The sequence below is a fragment of the Thamnophis elegans genome, chromosome 4 (assembly GCF_009769535.1).
Source record: "Thamnophis elegans isolate rThaEle1 chromosome 4, rThaEle1.pri, whole genome shotgun sequence".
NCBI lineage: Eukaryota > Metazoa > Chordata > Lepidosauria > Squamata > Colubridae > Thamnophis > Thamnophis elegans.
The window spans coordinates 57,576,868-57,599,190 of NC_045544.1; the positions used below are offsets into that span (position 1 = coordinate 57,576,868).

Consider the following 22,323-nt stretch of genomic DNA (forward strand, 5'->3'; position numbering starts at 1 on the left):
TCCCAGGGGCTCACATCTCATATGGTCTCCACCTGCTTATTCCTGAGCATTTTCTCCCTTCACCGAAACCAGGACATAAAATCCATTGACTGCTTGTTGAAAGCCATCTGGGAAGCCCAGAAATTGCCATCCTATGTCTGCAGGAGGCTGCAAGTGTTGTAAATGTTACCAAGTGCCCAAATTGCAATCATGTGACTATGGGGGTGGTGCATTGGTTGTCACATTGAGAACAAGTCATCAGTCATTTTTTCAGTGCCTTTGTTACTTTGAACTACCATTAAATGAATTGTTGGTTATAAGTTGAGGACTGCTAGTGGTAAACATTCCCCTTCCCACTTGGCCTGATTGTGGAGATATCTTAAGCATTTCAAGTAAAACTGAAGGTGTTCCATCAGAGAGCCTGTCCCAATCCTTTGGGGCTTTGTAAGCTAATACTGTCTCCTTGAATTAAGCTCAGAAATGGACTAGCATCCAGTGCAGTTGTCAGTGTTCTCATTTAATATGATTGTATCTGCCAATTCCAGTTAACAGTGTAGTTGGGAAAGGCAGTCCCTCTTACAAGGAGCTTAGCTTGCAAAGTTATATTTATCTGGCTGGTTATAATTGTTGGATGTACTCTAAATTGATAAAAGTCACATAAGATTCCAAGGCTTTAGCAGCCATGCTAGATTCAGAAGTACTCCAAATTATGTGCCTGTTCCCTAGGGAGTGTGTAATCCCTTCTACAATGGGGTAGATACTGTTCAGCCAGATAGAAGTCATGACAAAGAGTACTTTTGTCTAGCTGCAGCTGATGCACCAGTACATGGAGTAGAAGGATTTCTCAATAAATCATGCTCCTACTACCAACCAGTGGGATGATACAGTGTAATTTACCTGGAACTGCTCTGAAAGACCATTCAGAAACTGCAATTGGTGCAAAATTTAACAGTCCTTGTATTGATGCCAATAGAGCAAATTGGCTACTAGTACATTTATGGGTACAATTAGTGCTGATTTTTACCTATGTAGCTATATTTGGCTTAGTGCTGAGATCCCTATAGAACCATCTTCTCCAGCAGAGTGCTGGTACATGTGTTCTGCAAAATTGCTATCTTTCTCTGCTCCCGTGAGGTTAGGAAGACTAAGGCCAGAAGGTGCTGGTTTTTTCATCATTGCCCTATATCAAGAAACAGCCCTCTAATTAGGGAGAAGACTTGCTCCAATGGTGATTGCTTTGCAAAACCTGGTTAAGACAGTTTTATCACAGCACATTTTAGCTTTGTTTAAGGACACCATTGCGTGACTGAATCTGTATGTCATTCCAGCTAACTTAATACTGTATATGTTCTTCGTTTCTATTTATTGTTTTTCTATGTCAGTTATTTTCTATTTTTCAATTGTATGCCACTGAATATTTTTATTTGTGATGTATAATTATTATACAAATATTACTAAAACATAATACTGGTAATCTCCCAGTAGAAATGAAGCTTACCCTTCTCTTTGTTAATGTTTTTTAATGTCTTTTAAAAAAAGATGAAATTATATCATTCCCTTGAATTTATCATGTCATGATTACTTTCCATTTTATTGAACATATGGTGGTATCATGTCTGGCTGGTTTACTGTTCATATGTTGTACTGTTAATGTTTGGTTTGGTTTTTATATTTTATGTAAGCCACCAAGAGTTTTTGGATTGGAGGATATAAAAAAGAAAGATAAAATGGAGCAGGAGGATACAGTAACCACAATGCAGCATAGAATAAAGTGAAGGTGGAATAGAGAGTGTAAAATGTCTCCACCTTTAAAGGAAATTCATGAAAAACCTGTCATTGCACAATAATAACTAGGATGGGACCCTAATTCCAGTTAGTGAGACTTAGTTGGGTAATTATGAAGGACTGTTGGCTAGACTAAAAAGTGAGATGAAAATTCAGAGGAAAGCAAACCACTTCTGTAATGCTGCCAAGAAAATATTTGGCAGGCATCAACCTTGATTTGAGGGATTTTGTACTTTTTAGTAGCTATAGTAGTAAAGGAATTTGGTTCTAACTGTTCTCTCTGCAGTGTAATTTATTTTATTATGTTTAATATCATCTGAGTTGGCTGACTGTAATATATTTATTATCTGCTCTGGGATTTTTTAAAATGTAGTCCAAATACAAATAGAATTAAATTTAGAAAATACCGAGTTAAAGCCTTGTTATGATAATTGATTATCTTTTAAGAGATTTTCCTTCATGTATTGATGCATCATTTTTATTGTGTTTTTACTACCTTGGCATCCAGCAGCCAACTTGGAGTTATTCTAAAAACCTCAGTACTTAAAATGCCAGCATGGACAAATCATGGTGTCTTTAGAACTTGGTCCTGATTCTGAGCCCAGTTACAAAGCAGGTTAATCATCTGACAGAATGGTTGGTATAACAGTAGAACTATCTAAACATTTTAGGGCATCTAAAATTATCTAAACAAATTTAATCTCACAAATACAGAAATACAGTTCCTCTTCTACTCCTGTCCCTTAGGAGCCAACAAGGAGATAATATTGAGACTTGCAGGTGGTGAAGAAAAATTCCAATACATTGGCAGAGCAACAGAAATTGATTCAAGGTAGCATTAGATCCAAAACTGAGAAGAAATAGAGTTGTATCTTGCTTCTGACCAAAAAAATGGCTTGGAAAATCCCTTGAGTTTTAAGCAGAACTATGAATAACTTGGAAACTGAAGTCAGCCTTAACTGAGATGCATCTCTCTTTATGCTAAACTGGAGGCTTTTAAACAAAACAATTCTGTAAATGCTGTTTGATTATAAATTGTGAATGAACTCCTCCAGAATGGGCTGTAATTCTCAGAATAATTTACTAGAAATAAGCCTCAGTGAACACAATGGGATGAGCTTGAAATAAGCAAATATTGATTTCCATTGCATAGACCATTAATATCAATAGAACATGTCCCATAAGTTTCAGACATAACGTTAACCAAATTGAAATTTCTTTTTTTTAAGTTCTGTGGGGAGGAAAACGTTAAATGTTTATGCAAACACAATTGACCAATATCTGTTCCATTAAAATTAATGCCACTGATTAAAACAACTAAAATTGTTGTTCCTCCCTTATTTTCTCATCTCCATCTCCAGATGATTTGGAATCAAGCCAACCATCCTATACAAATGCAGTGTCATTCTCTGAATAGCAAGTATAATTTCAGAGTGTATTACTATTGATTCCGGATAGCACATTCCCTTTTCCCTTATATGCACACAGAACACACACGAACACACACCATACCCCCACTGCTCACTTCTTGCTATAGAAGCTAATAGCTAGTACATTTTGGCTACTTGGCAGTAGGTTAAGAGAAGCTGCTGTGCACTAGTTTCTTATGATAAAAGCATTTTACTGAGTCCTTCGTGCACAGTCACTAAGCAACCTGCTTCAGGTTAATTCTGTTTACAGTGCTATCAAAAATAACTCTGACTTAAATGTGGCTGTCGTTAGTATTTCACAACACAATAGTGTTGTCTATACTTCACACCCACTGTCAGGCAAACAAGGGGATATTTGCAGTAATATAACTATGATCACTTGAAAGTCTAGCAGGACCCAAAGTGCACAAACAGTTTTGTGTTGTCAGGATGTGTACATTTAGGAATTCTGTATATGTCCCAGAATATACAGAGGAATGTACAGGGCTGTTGATTTCATATTCATATAAGGCGCCAAGTGCTCATTTATCCACAAACTTTCTCTTTCTCTAATTAAAGGAATTAATAAGCAAAAAAACAACAACCTTGGCTTGTGCCCCCAAAACTGAAGCCAAGCCACAGAGTATTATTGGAAAAGGTATTCCAGTTTTTGACTGAGTTAGCTAACTAGCTTCCAAAAATCTGGATACCTCTAGAGGTATCTGGTGGCAATCCAGATTTTTATAGTCCAGATCTAGCAACTCTTATTTTGACTTACATTACGATATCTTTTCCTATATTTCATAAGAAACTCTGACTGAGAACTTAAATTTGTGCATGTATTTTCTCTATTATTTATCTAAGTGGTATTTTAACCTTGGAAATTTCATTAAATGGTTGCTTTCTGAAGCAATAACATTAACAAAATGACATAAAAATTAAGCATATTCTTTCCATTCTCCATCTTTTCCTTTGTTCCTTCCCCTCACACACACAAAATCTTGCAACCTCTTGTACTCTAATAGTTGGTAACAGTCTGATTTTAGAAAATTCATACTGTGACAGAGAAGAAAAGCTGCAACAAAATTATATGTATGAGAGACTGTAAGAAAATCCCAGCAGGAAAATATGTTTTCAGATCTCACCTCTGAATTACTCTCATTATAATAACCCATTTGATGTCAGTGTATGACAGATTAGAAGCTTTTTATTACTAGACCTCGCTCAACATAAGATTTAAATGAAGTACATCTGGTTATTGTACAGGTCATTGTGTTTAAATAACAACCTTCAAATCATTCTTTGACATTTAAAAGGAAAGAGAAATATTGTCATGTGGCAGATACAGCGCAGATAAAGCATGGGACAGTTTGGTCAGTATGCTTATTAGTGTGTGTCTCCAGCAGGCATTTTCATGGTTGGGAACTAAGTAGATAAGCTTATTGATTGTCAATATTTTACAAAATATCCCTGCTTAAAACCTTTAACTCCAATTGTCATTTTAAAATTTTGAAGTCACGGGAGTCAACTTGGTAACTTCCAAGAAGTTCTATCAACATTGCTCATACAAGAGTAATGAGAAGAGCAAGAGAAAGTAAGCAATGTTGGTCTCTTGCATTTTAATTTTGACCTTTGGAGATTTCCTTAGATTTATCTTCACCAGGGGTGGGTTCCAGCTGCCGCTACTGCTGGTTTGCTCAGGGATATGCCACACGCAAGTGTGCTTCGCACATGCATGCTTGATGCACACTGCACGTGTATGCACAACAAAAATTGCTCTGCATATATGCAGAAGGCAAAAACAAGATGGTGCCGCCAGCGCAGCCAAGAGAACCGGTTCTGGGGCGAGGCAGGCCTGGGTCGCTGCCGGTTCCAGCGACCCAGGCCACCAAGTTACAACCAGTTCAGCTGAACTAGTAGGAACCCACCTCTGGTCTGCACCTTGTTTCATACAGTAAATTCCCAAAAAATGACTAAATCTCTGCTCATCTTTGCCTGTTTTAATATGTAGATTAGCAACCATGTCAGAGTTTATAGACTCATTACATACAATATTACGCATACATGCATATAGTTTTCTTTTTTAAAAATGCTTATGTTTGAGAAAACATTAATTAAAAAGATCATGTAAGAGAAAGGCTCCCATGTACAAACATAAGCATATTAAGATGCAATTTCCTCACTTCAGCAGATTTGATTGGGAGAAACTATTCGCCTTTTTGGGTTGCCTCTATTACTGATTGTCTTTAGAGGGATTTTCAGCACCTAGATAGCGTTTCTCCACATCAACATGATTTTTTTTTTTGTTTAGGAATGAAATTCATTTACTAAAATATGAGTCAGGAAATGAAATAGAAATAAATATTCATGATTTGATATAAAAATGTTCTGGGCATAATATTAAAACAGCTTTTTTTCTCCTTTAGTTTTACTAATCTTGAAAAGTTCTGTTATAGTAAGAGATTTCATATCATCATGAGAGAGTGATATTTAAGTTTAGAACATACTTTTCAGTTTACAGAGATTGGTTTAAATAAACATGAATTAAAAGAGTACATTTCAGACATGGTTCCAAAGGTGTCCCTGACAGTTATTTCAAATACCCTCAGCATTTTAAGTGGAAAGAAGTCTACGATTTATTTACAGGGATAGCTTTGACACTATCTGAGCTAAAGTTAAACTTTTTATTTAGCTACTAAAAATACTATAACTACCTTGAATGCAACCAGGGTATTATTTTACACCTTTCCCAATATTGCCTGTAGTACATTGAATTTGTTCCACTGTTGACATTTTTCATCCATAAATGCCACAACAGTTTTGGAAATTGGTTTTATACACTTCAACAACTAATATTAACTTTGCCTCTTACCTTAATGGAGTTTAGGTTGCAGGGGGAAAGCTGAAAATGTGTTAGAACAGGTCAAATAGTTCTTCAGTGAAAATAGTACTGACAGAAGCATATTTTATTCTTTCTTCCTTCATTTCTTTCTTTAGTAACCACAAATGATTCTATGACTTTAAGGATATATAAATATATTTAACGAATGATGTGCAAGCTATTAGTGTTTAGTGCCCAAAGGTTAATCAGAATAAATCTTACAATTTCAGTTTAGTTCTTAATGGATTCTACTTTACAATGCAAAATGAATGTAGAACTATTTGTCATATTCAGTTATCATTCTACTTAAAGACCAAATGCCATGGAATCAGAATAAAAAGATGAAATTTGTCTGAATTATTAGTTCTGGAAGCTGTCTTCCAAAGCTTTATCCCCATGAAATGTTCACAGGTTAAAAAAAACCTTTTTATATGTAAAGATACACTGACTATATGAAAAAGATAGTCATATTTTTATATATGAGGTGCACAAAAACTGAATAAAATATATTTAATATATCTGACTAATTGGAAATCATTGAATACAAAAATATTTGGAAGAGGTGTATAGGTCATCTAGTCAATTAGTTAATTAAAACAGTACAACTACTGCTTAATAGTGATAAAGACACACCTTGAAACCTTTCAGTCATAATGAACAAGCCATTATTATAGTCAGATTGTTCAGTAATTTTTAAATCAACCCCCTAATTCTCAGCTTTTTATGTATTAACCTAGTGTCTTGGTTTCAACAGATGTTGGCCGCATCTTACACATGATAGCTTAAGATACTTGTATCTACCACTAACGTATTTCCTTTATGTCTTTTCTTTTGCCATAGGGAAATACAGTGTCATTTTAACTAGATATGTTAAGATTACTCCATTCACTTACTAATGCGCTAAAATATTTATTGTGGCATTGCAATCCTATATTAGATTCATGGTTTTTCCTTATCTTTGTAATAATGATTCAGGCTTCTGTTCCTCCTTTGCCTCTACCTTTATGAATACCAAGATATCATGCATCAGGATAATAATGAAAATAAAATCTGTTAGATTTATATCCTGACATTTACACATACACACCTTACCCTATCCCCTTATAATCCAAGGCAGATTGCATAATGCTGTCTCCTCCCCGTCCTCCTCCCCTCCCCTGTGGTAAACCTGTGGAGTAGTTAATACTGGGAGAGAATGACTATGGTAAGTTCAATTTATCCAGTGAGCTCCAGTAAGCAAATTTCCCTGAAAATCAGAAAAAAATTCCATTGGCACCCATCCCCCCAAAAAATCCTTTCTCTAATTGTTAGCATCTTAATTTGTATGCATAGCTTCTGCTTCCCAAATCTGGATCGTAAGACAGTCATATCTGTACAAGCACATATTAATATTTTATCCCAATAATTCTGCATATAGATTGCCATTGTAACTCTGTTTAAGAAATTTAAAACTGAGATTTATGTTGCTTTATAGATGTTCAAGAGCATTATTCCCTTGATTTGATTGCATCAGTGAATAAATAATTGTTTGCTTTAGGATAATAAGTAATAATCAAATATACTTATGGTTAGTATATTGATTAAAACCACATTTTGATGATGCATTAAAATGGACAACAGGTTTTGTTTGTTATTTGGATTGTTTTTGAATCTACCAAAGTTTCTCATGTTCAGTTATGTAACATTTTGATGGTGGTGCTTTTCTTCTTTTTTTTCTTTTTTAGTTTGCTCTCAGATACTATAAGGGGTGTGGTGGGGTTGTAATAATGAACTAGAAGAGACAAGACTATTTTTTTCAATAAGTTATTTTTTACTAAAATAGTTATGCTTGGAAGTTAGTTTCTTTCACACCCAAAAAATAACTAACCACAAAGCATTTACTTTTGGCAGCATCTTAGTAGCAACTCTCAGATTTTGACTTTCAGGAGGCATACTATCACTTAAACTGTAATTTTCAGATAGTGTATTTTAATAAATAAATGTTTAACAGAGTATTTTGGTATAGTTTGAGTTGATAGTTCAGGCCTGATAGAAGACTCAAAATTGAATTTCAAAATTTATTTAATCATTGTAATACTTACATTTGTTAATTCCTTTTAATGTTTTATGTACATTGAAGAAATATCTAAATTTTATCATTCTTCATAATTTTAGATAATAACAATAATTATTAGTAATAGTATTAACAAATTAATTCATTAAAATACAAATGTGTCCGCTTACTTGTCTACATGGAAAGTCATAGAGAAACTCTAAAAAGATGTCAAATAGAGTTAATTTAATTGCATTAATATATATGATCCTCTAAAAGATGCAATCTAATTTCTTTTAGAGACCTACATTCATATTAGTCATGCAAAGCACAGTGATCTCAGAAAGATTATTTACAAAGGGGCTGTTCAAAGTAGCACCAGGCACAAAGGAAACATTGAAATGTAACAGTCCTGTTGTAAACCTTAATGTAAAGGAGAAAAAGGCAGTAAATGTTAATGAGATGCTGCTAGTTCAGAATACGTGTGTGTAGGATTATTATTGCAACGAAAAGTAGTGATTGTAATATACTATATAATAGTTTCAATCCTATTTTCAGAATACTTTTAAAAGTTATTGACAATATATGCACAAACAATATTTTATTTCAGAGAAATCTTCCAAAGTTTTTGCAAATACTCCTGCTCCAGTTTTTTTTTCTTTTTGAGGGAGGGAGGAGTGAAATGTATGGCTGTGCATTTTAAGTATTTTTCTTTATAACATCAAAACTTGCATCAGGGGAATAACATTGTATGTCAGTTGTCTCCTTCATATCAAAAGAAATCCTTTTCTTCTTTACAGATATAGAGGACAAAGCCAACTTGGAAAAAACATTAATTATATCAAATGTTCCATACTTGTTTCAATAAAATGATTTTAAAATCTAGTATTGACTAGTAACTTTTTCATACTTTATATTAAAGAGATTAAACTAATAAGATATTAGTTAATAAATAAAAATATTCTTTTCCATATTCTTTCAGCTTCCTTGATCCTTATTTTCTTTGATCCTTCAGTTGCAACAAAAATCCAAATAGAGCTTCTGGATTTCATAAAAGCATTTGAAGGTTAAACACAACACCCGTCAATAATACTAAGTTACTAACTAATGAACTGTCTAGCACATCAAATTCACCTGAGAAACTTTCCTTGATTTAGAAAGCATACAAAGTATAGAAACATATAGAAAACATATAAATTCACACTTTGCATTACATCAGTATTTTTTTACATTTTTTTTACAGTTACATTTATTAACCTCAATGATTTTTTTTAAAAAAAAAAAACTCTAAACTACAAGCAAGCAAACCATACTGTGGCTTTCTTCAATTTGTATTTTCAATCACAGTGAAAAAATGGCATTTGTCTTAAGCATTTATATTGTTTAAAATTGTGAATTTAAGCTTTCTTATAGGGGATACAGTGGCTCAGTGGCTTAAGACGCTGAGCTTGTCAATCGAAAGGTGAGCAGTTCGGTGGTTTGAATCCCTAGTGCTGCATAATGGGCTGAGCTCCCGTTACATGTCCCAGCTTCTGCCAACCTAGCAGTTCAAAAGCACGTAAAAAAGTAGAAAAATAGGGACCACCTTTGATGGGAAGGTAACAGCATTCCGTGCGCCTTTGGCATTTAGTCCTGCCAGCCACATAACCATGGAGACGTCTTTGGACAGCGGCTTTGAAACGGAGATGAGCACAGACACCCCCAGAGTCAGGAGCAACTAGGACATATGTGCGAGGGTGACCTTTACCTTCATAGACAAAAATAACTTGAAAAGGATTCATATAAACTGGATAATTATATTGGTGTGAAGAACCAGAGGATTGATATTTCTGTGATGGTTGCTGTGTCTGGTGAATATTTCTTGACAAGCAAATGAATACTAACTATATCCTTCATATTTGAGATTTCATTCATTAACACATATGTGAGTATATACTTGTATTTACTCACCCATAAAAGGTAGCCCTGTTAAGATGTACTACACTAAATTAAAAAACACATGTTTTTTTTTTATTTTGCTCGAAAGCTCTTCTGATTCTTTATAAACTATAGCCTACCATACAGCAATCCATTAATATAGCTATATATTCAGTGATTACAATTATAGTAAACGCTTTAAAACAAGATGAATGTCCATTTCTTAATAGTGTATCTAAGTAGTACAATTTCAATCTGTTTATGCATTTTTGTTTTGCTTTGTGAGAGTTGCTTTATTTTTTATTATATATTTTTAGTTTGGTAGGCAAAATACAATCAAAAGCTCTTAGCTAATTTATCTTGAGTTCTTTTTTTAACTTCAATAGTGAGCACTCTATTCTCTTTTATGTGCTTTCATCACTATGTGTTGGCCAGGTCCAATCTCAACTTCTTTACATAGTATTCAGATTTATCCATTTTAAATTAACATATATTACATCTATTTTGCTTAGAGATCTGCATGAAATGACTTTAGAATGGACTTCAGAATAAGTTCATTACTAGTAAGCTCCTGACACAAGCAAAAACTAACCGGCTACATCTTCTGTAGATGTCTGTGAATACTGAAGTATGAATTTTGTAACTAACTGAGATGTACTGTACAGTAAGAAATTTAATAAGAGCTTGTGCATGTGTGTGTCATTTCTCTTCATTCAGGCAAGGCAGTTTTCCTGTCATCAATCAGAGTGGCATTATGGGATCCAGCTCTCCATACACCCAACCAATGAACAGCAACTCAAATTTGATGAACCCTCAAGCTCCTCCTTACAGCATACCACCTAACATGGTGAACAGTTCCACAGGTAATGACTGGTAAAATTTCAAGGAGTAGCAGGCTGCTTTTTCAAAGGTAGAAATCTTTAAAGTGTTTCTCTTTGACAGCGGTACAATTGCATATGCATGTATCAAAATCCTGGTGTAAGAATTTGAAAATTTCCAATTAACTCCTAGATATATTTTCGCCATATCTCTACTTTCTCTTCTTTGTTTCTTGAAAACATGGGTTTTGCCCATTTGACAACTGGTAGGTCTAGAAGAAGACTTTTGTTTAAAATGTAGCAGAGATCTTGAAACCAGGATTCCTATGGTTAAACAATATTTTTGGCCAAACTCAGAGTGTCTCATAATACGTCTCTTATTTACCTCAAGTATAACTTTCTGAAAGACCCAGGTAGTATATTTGTCTACGAAAATACAAAGAAAATGGATTTTTTCCAGTAAAATTTACTGAAATGGATTTTTGTTTGCAATACAATACACAAAAATGCATTTATTTTTGTTTGCAGGAATATCATTACAAAACATCTTGTTCCCTGGGAGATTATTTAGTTGCTCATTTTCATTGCGGTAATATTCAGACTTACATTATCAGTTTCATTTTTCCCCCTCCAATGACACTCATAATGGGGTTTTCCAGCAGCCATATTGTCTTGAGTTATTAGTAAAAAAAAACTATTTAGTCACATGTATGGAATAGTTTCCAATAAGTAGGCAGACAAGGGACATTTGTACTTCACCCCCATTTTTTTCTCTCCCCACAATCTTTTAAAGTTTTTGTTTTCTGCAGTATTTTTCTGGGAGCTGAAAATAACCATTATTGACCTATGGCCTCATTATGCCTGCTTTTTTTATCCTATAGGCAACTATTTAACAGAGGTACTCCCACTGGTCTTATTTATAATGGTTTTATGTTGTGTTCTCAACAAGGATAAGGAGAGGTATGAAAACTTTTAATCATGCAGGAAGGTTTTTTTTAAAATATATAAAATAAAATTGCTTCTTTTTAGTATTCGGCACAAGCAGCACACTTTTATTCCAGTTGAAAAAGGAAAAGTCTTGTTAAGCAAATGATAATCACCGTCTTATTCCTCACCAAAGCTGTCCTAGTTATTACTGTGTTTGGGTTATGTAGTTACCTATTTTGTTTGCCTGGCTGAAATAAAATTACTTTTGAGCATAGAAACTACACTATAAATTCTAGCTTTCTGCTTCGCAGCAGTAATTTCGTTACCCTAACTTCTCTGGTTCCTAGATCCGCAAACATCACCAACAAGCAAACTGATGGTAGAATGTCCTGCCTTAAGAAGATTTATGTATTGCAAAAGAATAACCAATTTTAAGAAAGATACACAGGGTGATTTTTTCTTCAGATAGTTCAGCCATTTATTACTTCATGCAGTGAAAATCTATTCAATACAAAATCACTTATCATATGTCTTTTGTATGCAGTAGTCATTGTATATTTATTACATTACACATTCTGAAAAATTGAGTTTTTACAGTAATTTAACCATAGAAGAGAATATATGTAGCTCAGGATTGAACTGTGGAGTCCTTGAGCTTGCTTGTTTTCTGGCAGATATTTCATCACCCAACTAGGCAACGTCATCAGTGTTAGTGAGTGTGGGGTTATTCTCTGTTTATGTATAGTAACTTATCTTCCCAGTGTTGGAATGTGTATGTGTGTGGTTTTTTTCCCCTAAGTACCAGTTATTCCTTTATTAGGGTATTGTTTTCTGCTTACTTGTTCTTTTGGTGGTAATCCCTATTTATTTGGGTACAGGATGCTTCAGAAGATGTGTTCTGGTCTTTTTGTTTCCTTCTTAGCTTTTTATTATCTCTTTTGAATGATATTTAAATGTGTTTATTTCTATTTGTCTATTAATGGTTGATTTATATGAATGCCAAGCTTCTGATAATTTCCTAGCCTTTTGTCTAGGATGTTCATGTTTCCAAGTGGAAACTATGGTTGACTCTATCCATGTGTTGTGAGATGAAGGACATTTCATTATGTCTTTTGACTCCTATTTGGTGTTAAATTAAAATAATACAATATTAAAATCCCATCAAACAATTTTGAGAAGTAATAGCAGCAGTGAATGCATCAATTTTAATTTTTAATATGGCAAATATTTATAAATGTAACCCAGCAAAACAAAAGCACTTTTATGCTCCTCCCTAAGTATTTTTTAAAGTCGAAAGAGATCCTGAAAGAAAAAAGTTTAAAAATCATTGACTTAAATGAATCTTTCCCAACTTTGTCATCTTTTCGATCTGTGCCTTTGAAGCTATAGAATTTGTAGCAATAGACATAATTGCTGAGACATTCTGAAAGCTAAAGTCCACATATTTGGATGGTACCAGTTTAGAGCAGGCGTAAAGTTGTATTTTTTAAATTTACTTTAATTAAGTAATTTAATTAGAGTTATGTAATGTGAACAAAGCAGCATTGTTGTACTGGTGCTAATAATAAACCTAGCTCAAGAATTTTTCACCAGCCAGGAAAGCTTAGCAGGACTTACTACACTCTTTCTCTCTAGATTCTGAGCACATGCAAGAGTTTTCAGAGACATCTATATATTGCCTCGAAAGAGGACATTGTAGTTCTGCCAATAATAGTTTAATAGAATTATCCAAAGACATTAATTCAGATAACTGGCACTTTAACTATCTCTCTGTTCCATTAGCGCAACATAGAGGATAAAGAAAATACCCCTTAGATGATCTTGGAAGATAGGAAGCATTTCAAGTAGCCTCTTGGGTAGAGATGAATTGTTATAGGCCTTAGTAATTAAATAATTATTGAAAGAGAAACAAAAGTGGCTATGTATATAACTGCCTTTGCAGTTATAATACCAAGGAAAAAATTGCGATCATGAGAAATGTTTCATTTGAAAAAAGGAAGTGTGTATTAAAATTTTACTTCATGACTATAACTTTGGGTATTTTCCACATTTTTTTCATCTTCTGGTTCACTACTGGACATTAATTTTCATTATGCTTGTTTTAGTTTTAAAAAAAGTATTGCATAACAATATTGCTGAGTCTGTATAAACTTGCCATTAATGTAATTATATTTTAAAGTAATTTTTGTTCTAGCCACAAACAGCGTTTCTTCTGTTTTTGCTTAAGTAAATTGGCACAAAATATTATATTTGGCTTTACAGTTTACCGCTGCTCACTTCAGCAGTTCTGTTCCAAGCAAAGCACATCTGTCACTGTGGTAGTCATTTGCCTTGATCCAGGAATCTGTCTATCCACAGAAAGTGTTCAGGCATATTTCAGAAAATATAGGAACTCTAACTATGAGTCTATAGGCAGTTTATGAATGCCTTATACTGAGAAAACTATTGTGTGGTAATGTAACGTGATACAAGCTACAGACAATGGATTTAGATCTCAGAACCAATGTTTTCTTACAACCAACCTTTTTATTTTGCAAAAACCTGCATAAAGGATTTGTGGGATGATACTACAGGGCAGCTGAACTAATAGCTATTATGGTGCAAAGGGGAGGCATCAAATGTAATGGCTTGCCCGGAATACTATGTTGGAAGTATTATTTTTAGGAACACCATTAGACTGAGTTCCTGCTACAGAGGGAGTGTAATCCCATCCAGACTAGCAAATTTCCCCATTTTCAAGATCAAGAAAGTGTGAGCTGGCAAGCTCACATCACAATATCTCTCAGCCCTTTCTGGATTGTGTCCTCCTCTTTTTCCTTTGCTATCACACATTACTTCAGCCATTGGCAGACTGCTTATAAATAAGAATTTTTGATAAGTAAACATGGACACAATTTTGTTAGGTTTTAATCTCAAACAGTAAGGATGCATAGGCTCTTTTAGACTGGGCTCAAGGAAAAAGAGCTTCCTCTGTCTCAACACTGAGTAGGGAATGGATATATTTGTGGCCCGACTCAATATAAGATAGTTAAAGGTGACATAGTAGTCTAAGTGTTATTCTTTAACCAGAGGAAATTCAAATTCAATTCAAACCCATCTTTAACCATGAAGTCCCACATTACAAAGTTGTACTGATATGGGGACAAAATAAAAGGAGATCTCCATGTAAGATCCCATTAATTCTAGAAGGCAGTAAATGCATAATTCAACTGCTGATGTATTGGGATTTTTATTGCTTCTAGCAAAGTTGCTAGAGTTACCACTAGCTTTGAGAACATTTTCTGACACCGACAACAATATCATTATCAGAAGATAGGGGAGAAAACACAGGCAGTTTGACTGCAATATAAATTATGTTGTGTTTGCCTTTAAGTGTGCTAAATTTGGTGTGATGTAGGTCATTCAGAACCTTGACCCATATTTTCTTTTCTCAACTATCCCAACTTTCAACTTAGAAAAAGCCCAAGGCTATTTCTTGGAGCCTATTCACTCTTTACAGCAATACTTTTTCAGTAATAGATGTCACAGTTATCTTCCATTTTTACGTTTTGTGTCTTTTGACAATTTATAGGCTGGATTGTTAATGTGTATGCGCTGGAGTTTGCCAGAACAGTGACAATTGCATTCTTTCACTGCTTAAAACAGGGTCAAAATGATGCCCTCAGTTTGTCATTGGACTTGAAAGCAAAGGGACTCAAGAGACCTTATAAAAAACATTGCAGCAAAAGATGGAGAATGCCACAAGAAAGCTAGAATTTATTATCTATTTACAAACCACACTAGTTGTTCTTTCTCAAGATGACAGTAGCTTTGCTCTAGTTGTAGCTGTGGACAATGGATCACAGTACAGATGGCAATTTTCTTGTATCCAGATGTGCTTCATAATTCACAGAGGAAACATGTGGCAGATGTCTTATAAGCTCTCTTGCTGACTCAGGCAAGAAATAAACCAATTTCAGAGGATATAGATTGCCCATGATTCTTCTTTCATAACATATCATCCAAGATTTAGATTACACTTTTCTATTCAAATTGTTCTGCTCTTGTGCAATTGTTCAAATGGTTACCTGAATAATTTAGAAGTAGCAGAAATTATCATTCTTTGTGTAACTCACTGTTCAACTTCTTTTGGAAGGCTTGTAGCAGCCTTAGTACACTTAATACCAGCGAATTCACAAATAACTTTGACTGGCATTATAGTCTGATTTGGCGGGGGGGCAGTGGAGAAGATGCCAGCTAAACTCAAGGTGGTCTCCTGATCTGGAATCAGCATGTTCCATTTTGGGAGGGCATTTTGCACTTCTTATTCATTTTATTAAAATATGCACTGGGATGTTTACCTGATCCCTAAATCCTTTGTTTTCTGATGTTCCATTAGTTGAGAAGAACAATATGTTCTACTTGTAAGGTTGTAGGAAAGCTGTATTATACTTTCTGAATTTTGCTCCCTTTCATTTGGTCGTCTTTGGCCTATAGATACAGTTCACAGATCCATATTCAATATATTGTTAGCTATATACTCCTGGGGCACTGGTTAGGGTTTTTTGGCAGAGCCGTTCTCCCCAACCTGCAGTGAAGTGATGCTAAAAATATTAGCAAATTAGCACCATGAAGCTTGCCAGCTTAACCGCCAGAGTCTTGCTCCTTCTCTCACTGCTGTAATTAAACTAATTATTTCCTAAAACATAGTAATACATGGATATGTGCAGTAATCATTTTGTAGTGGGCAATCTGCAAAGTGTTTTTTAAAGCTCCCCCCTTTCCCTTTGGCTTGTTCTCCCACATGTTGGCTGCTGCTTGAATGCTGCATTACCCTGTTGCAGAAAGCAAAGCAGCCCAGAAACCATAGGCTGAAGCTTCTGGGCCTGTAATCATGGCATATTTCACTTTTAGGGGTTTTTTTTTTTGACAACTCAGGATTTTTATATGAATTGTAAATAGATACCAGAATAAGCTGTTTGTTGGTGTTTTTACTGCAATCTGGGTCAGTCACCAGGACCAGAGGTTTTGTCTTCCAAGCTTTGGGACTCGTGCCAGAACCCTTCATCAGGGAACTTCTCCCTAGCAGAGTGAGAGAGAAGTTCCCTGAGGATGGGCTCCAGCACAATGTTCAAAAGCTCAGAAAACAAAACCTCTTGTTCCAGTGACCGACCCAGATTGGATCCTGCAACATTATCCTGGGACATGTGCATTCAAATTCATTTCGTGAGTGCTTTTACTGTCTGTTGAAGAATGAATTTTAAAAAGTAACTACTGATAGCATTTGTTGTGAGACTTTGATTTTATAGGAAACACTGAATGAATTTTACACACCCACATATGTATGTGTGTGCACGTGTGCTATATATAAAACTTTCTATCTGTAACCTTTAACTGGCTAAAACACTATGTCATAGGGCAAAACTTTATCAACAAAGATACCTTTACCTGCTGGAGAGGGGAGAGGAAGGAAGGAAGGAAGGAAGATTGATTTCCAGTGCTTATTACCAGCTTGCCATGAGAAAACACAATGGGGAAGCCAGCAGGAAGTTGGAAGTCACTCCTGGTTCCACTGCTTTTTGCCCTACCCACAGTCATTCTGTTCCTCTCTTTGGGTAATTAAATATATCTGAAATGATGACCCACAAGGCGCAGGCGATCTAGTATACACCACAGGTAGTCATCAACTTATGACCAATCTTTAGCAACCATTCAAAATTACTATGAATCCCTCAAAGGTACTGACAAACCAGTTCTAACCCCCCTCTCCTCCCATGTTGCACATGTTGGGTGCTTGGCAACCGCCTGCAACTGGCCTGCATTTATGGACATTTGCAGCATCCCACAGTGTCATGACTGTGAATTATAACCTTTTTTTTTACCAAACACTGGCATTTACTTCCAGTTTCCCACAAAAAAGCTCCAGAAGCAAACAATGGGTTCCTCTGATGACTGCAGATTTGCTTAAAGTCAGCGATTTTGCTTAATGATATAGTGATTCACTTAATGAACCCCACTAAAACTCAGGTCGATCATGTGGTTGACACACTTATGACTATCATGACTTATAACCATAGTGGACAGTCTCCATTACAGTCATACATCAAGGACAACCTGTATGGTTTTCAATTATTTCTAGAAATGTTTGCAAATATAAGATGAGTTGCTTTTTTATTGTGTTTTAGGGTTAGGCACATAGTCACAACTGTATATCTTGAATTCTACACAGTTGTGTGTCTATGGAGTGTATCCCGCAGCCATACTGGTACCTGTCCCTAATCCAAAACAGAAGGTAGGAAAATCATAGGAGAAAGAGACAAAGATAGAAGACCATGAAAAGAGAGAGAATGGAAAAGATTGACTCTGGAATGCAGTTTTAGGCTATGGAGATTCATCAAGAAGTACCTTAACTTAAATGCTCTGCTGTTTAAATATGTGAATATACTATAAAAGGAAAGGAAAGATATAATTTTGATTCAACTATTTATTCCTTCTTGAAGTTGAAATAGGAAATTTCCGTGATGAGCAGCCATGGCCTTACAACTTACTTTCCACATCCTTCCAACACTAGGAAGAAAATGAACATTTCTGAGGCATACCTCCGTGATATGGCTGCATAAGTGTTACTTGAACGAGAATTATCAATATTACACTACACTGTATTCCAAGCTGGCGTCTTTAGAGCTGAATGTTCATGTCAGCCACTGAGAGATCTATGAAATAATTTACCTGTTAAAGAATGTAGCACAGTTAAATCTATTGCAGGCCAGGCATTTGTTAACTAGAAGGTTGGTAGAATATTACAAAGTGCTTACTAATGTAATTGTAAGGCTTTCATTCTACTTCTGAAACTATAATGCATTGCAAATTCCAATTCAGTGCCTTAATATATTAATTATAATAGCTGATGTGACAGTGATTGGTATCTGTGTCTTCTAGTAAAGTCCTATCAGATCTGTAAAGTGATCCATGGATGCAGAAGTTTGATACACATACCCACTTTTCTTGTAAAAAAAGATCTTAAAATTAGAAATGAGAATAAAGAGAGAGTAAATCTTTGGATTATCAGAATCACTTAAATCAATTTAAATAAACAAATCACGCATTTCTTTTTACAATCCCAGCTTTCTTGGTCTCCCATGCTTTAGTGTGCTGTTTTGTTCTGTTCAAGAAATACTCAGTATTTTGACATTTATTGTAAATGCATCTAATCACAGCAACTTTTCAGTAGTACTGATGTTCCATAATGGGTGACTGCATTCTGTATGCGAAAGTAGCATGACTGATAAAAATTCTCATAAAATTGAACATAGTTACATTTGAGAAACTCATCTAACGCTTCAACAGTGTTTGCCAGCTCACAATCAAAGATGGGCCTAATAAAGTTGGTCGTCATTTTCCAGAATGAATGTGGCATATGTGGCTGTAAAGAGTTGTGCAATTGCTTCCCCTTAAGAAACATTTAATTCATTTTCAAAATCTATTTGCTGAGATACAAAACTCGTCCCAGCTTCCATAAGAGAAAGAACTGACCATCTTGTGCCATCAGTAGGGGACAGAAGGAAGTTACCCTTAATCATGTCTCCTGTTTTCAATTAGCACCTATGGGTCTTGCAGATTTGATAACTCAAGCCGAGTCCAAATTGCCTGTTCCTCTCAAACCGGATGGAAAGAAGAAGGACCTCCTCAGCCAGAGAGCAAAAAGGTACTTCCTTCCCTTGCATGCATTCTTGGCTTGGCACAGCAGAACTCTATGGCTTTGTCCTTCATTCTCTGATTTGAGCTTCCCCCTTCAGTTCTTTCCTGCATGGATTTTTTCCCCCCATTCATGTGCAATCTATTATTTTGGTTTTATTCTTTTCCTTATCTGGATCTGAAAGTTACTAGTTCTTACGGCATTACCTTGGGAGGTGGGGAAATAAAGCTCAATAAAATCTTGGAGGGGGAGGTTTCAAATAATCCCTAACTGGGAAAAAGTGGATCTTATCTTGCCCTTGGTACTTGGCAGCAGCCATGTTTCCTCTGTCTTCCATTGTAGCTTCCTGTTTTGGCCATTTCAATAGCCACAGCATACTTTAATCCTTTGCTTTATTTCCTTATTTGATAAAAATAAGATGATCAGCTTTCTTTATGTTTTTTCTTTCTCTCCCTTTCTTTCTTTTTCTTTCTTCTTTCTTTCTTTCTGTCTGTCTGTCTGTCTGTCTCTTTCTTTCTCTCTTTATCTCATGAGGGGAAATCCCTGCTTGATGCTTCATTTAGCTTGACGAAAGCATGGTGGCATAGCTTAAGCTAAGCATCCAGCAAAATTGCAAGATTATATGATAAATGTTGTTTTAAGGCATATGTATATTGTACGTGTATTTTTTCTCTGTGTGTCTCTGTTTATATTTCTATAATTAAAAAAAACAGTCAGTCTGTTAAACTGGATGTTTTTTTTCCTTTTTAATAAAGTTTGCCCTGCCTTTGTCCTTTTTTTTATTCCTCTACCACAGGATAGCTACAGCTCTCAGGGTATTTCTCAGCCCCCAACCCCAGGCAACCTGCCAGTCCCTTCCCCAATGTCCCCAAGTTCTGCTAGCATCTCCTCATTTCATGGAGATGAAAGTGATAGCATTGGCAGCCCAGGCTGGCCAAAGACTCCATCAAGCCCTGTAAGTGGCTCTGGCTTTTGTTTTTTGGGTTTTTTGATATTTATTAATATTTTAATGCTTGCTTGTCTGTTTTATAGATTCTTTTGTTCATTATTTATCCGCTAAAGGATTTGTTTAATGTAAGCAGAGGCTAAATTCTGCTCTTGGTTCTCTACGTGCAGCTCATGCCTTCTTCTGCTCAGGTTTAGGTTGGGCTTGAGCTTGCTTGACTGAGGGCAAAATTTGGCCCAGCCCAATTTTAAATAACCAATGTTGTGAAGCAGATCTTTCTCTCATAATGCATCAGCTTACAAAGCATGCTTTCTGTGTTGATCAGGACATTCTGTCTCTGTTATGGGGTCCAAACTCTTAGCAAACTAAAAGGATTTTCAATTGGTCATAAATAGCATAGCAATCTAAAAATTCATTTCTTCTGGTTTAAAAACATTGTTGTTCTCACTTGCGTTCATTACAGAACAATTCAGATAATATTTCTGAGCAACCAAACGTACTTGCCACATTAGAAAGTTATTTTTGGAATGGGTGAAATCTTGCAAAGTGTGAATATAATTTTTAGACAGTATTTTAACAAGAACATTATTTGTTACAAAGTTTTCAGATACCAAAGCTTAACTAATTTTCCTCAACTACTTTAATTTTTATTGTAACATTAAGAAAAATATTTCTGCTTTTAAGAAATTTTTGCTGTGTGATAACATGAATGGTGAAAGGTGTCACTAATTTGTTATAAAGTTCAGCAGAGTGCTTTCAACCATATCTTGATTTTTATGTGACGCTTAATGGAAATAGCATGTGAAAAGACAAGAATGAAAGACAATGTATAAAATGAAACATTATTTCTCTACAGTATTTTTTTAAAGTATGTATTTTCACCTTGTAGGTCACAAAATGTTTAGGGGCCTCCAAAATCAGCATTCCAAATGAAGCTCATGCCAAATTGCCATTTTTAAAAATGAATTTGCCTATATATTTTTTAAAAATGGGGGGAAATGCTGTTGCCCACTCCACATAATTGCTCATCATTGGGGAAAAGATAATCATGGAATATTCTGACATTATGACATGTACACAAGATCAGCCTTCCCAGCTTAGTGTTCTCAAATATGTTGAGGCTATAACTCCTAGAATTCTAAACCCACCCACCCCCCTCCTTCCTTACTGGGAGTTCTGGCAATTGCAGTTTCAGCATACTCCAGGTAGTCCTCGACGTACAACCACAATTAAGCCCAGAATTTCTCTTGCTAAGTGAAACAGTTGATAAGTGAATTTTGCCCCATTTTACAATCTTTCTTGCCACAGTTGTAAATTGAATCACTGCAATTGTTAGTAACATGGTTGTAAAGTGAATCTGGCTTCCCCCCCCCCCTCCCTGACTTTGCTTGTCAGAAGACAAAAGGTGATCACAAGACCCTGGGATACTGTAACCATCACAAGTAATGAGCCAGTTGCCAAGCATCCAAATCTTGATTACACAATCAAAATAAGTGTGAAAAATGGTCATGAGTCACTTTTTTCAATGCTGCTATTAAACTTCAAACAATCACTAAACGAAAGGTTGTAAATCAAGGCCTACCTTTGGTTTATGGAAAGGCTACTTAAACTTTATGGAGGCAAAGAGGGCTACTCTTTATTCCAGACCTGTTTCCTTGACATCTTTTGGTTAATGGTAATTTCTAGTTTTTTAGGTGAAGCTTAGGAGTACTTGATGTCTTGGAAACAGTACTTCCAAACACCTTCCTTCTCTCTTTCTCTCTAAATTCTTTCCAAAGAAAATATAAATGCAATTAGAAAGGCCAGTATAAAAGATCATTGGATATAATTTTTTACATCTATGCTCAGAATGCTTTATATCTAGTGTAAAAACATCAGCAGTAACAGAAAAGAACTAAGGGAAGGCAAAATAATTGAAATCAATTAATAATGTTTGAATCCTTCAGAACAATTG

General features: G+C 35.3%; 1 protein-coding gene across 1 annotated transcript in view; it reads left to right on the forward strand.

Annotated features, from left to right (window-relative positions):
* The window catches only part of ARID1B (AT-rich interaction domain 1B), a 307,767-nt gene that overhangs the window by 251,734 nt on the left and 33,710 nt on the right, over positions 1-22,323 (forward strand). Inside the window, 4 exon segments of the mRNA XM_032215107.1 lie at positions 10,721-10,866; positions 19,327-19,395; positions 19,398-19,432; positions 20,220-20,378. Coding sequence (XP_032070998.1) covers positions 10,721-10,866; positions 19,327-19,395; positions 19,398-19,432; positions 20,220-20,378 — 409 coding nt within the window.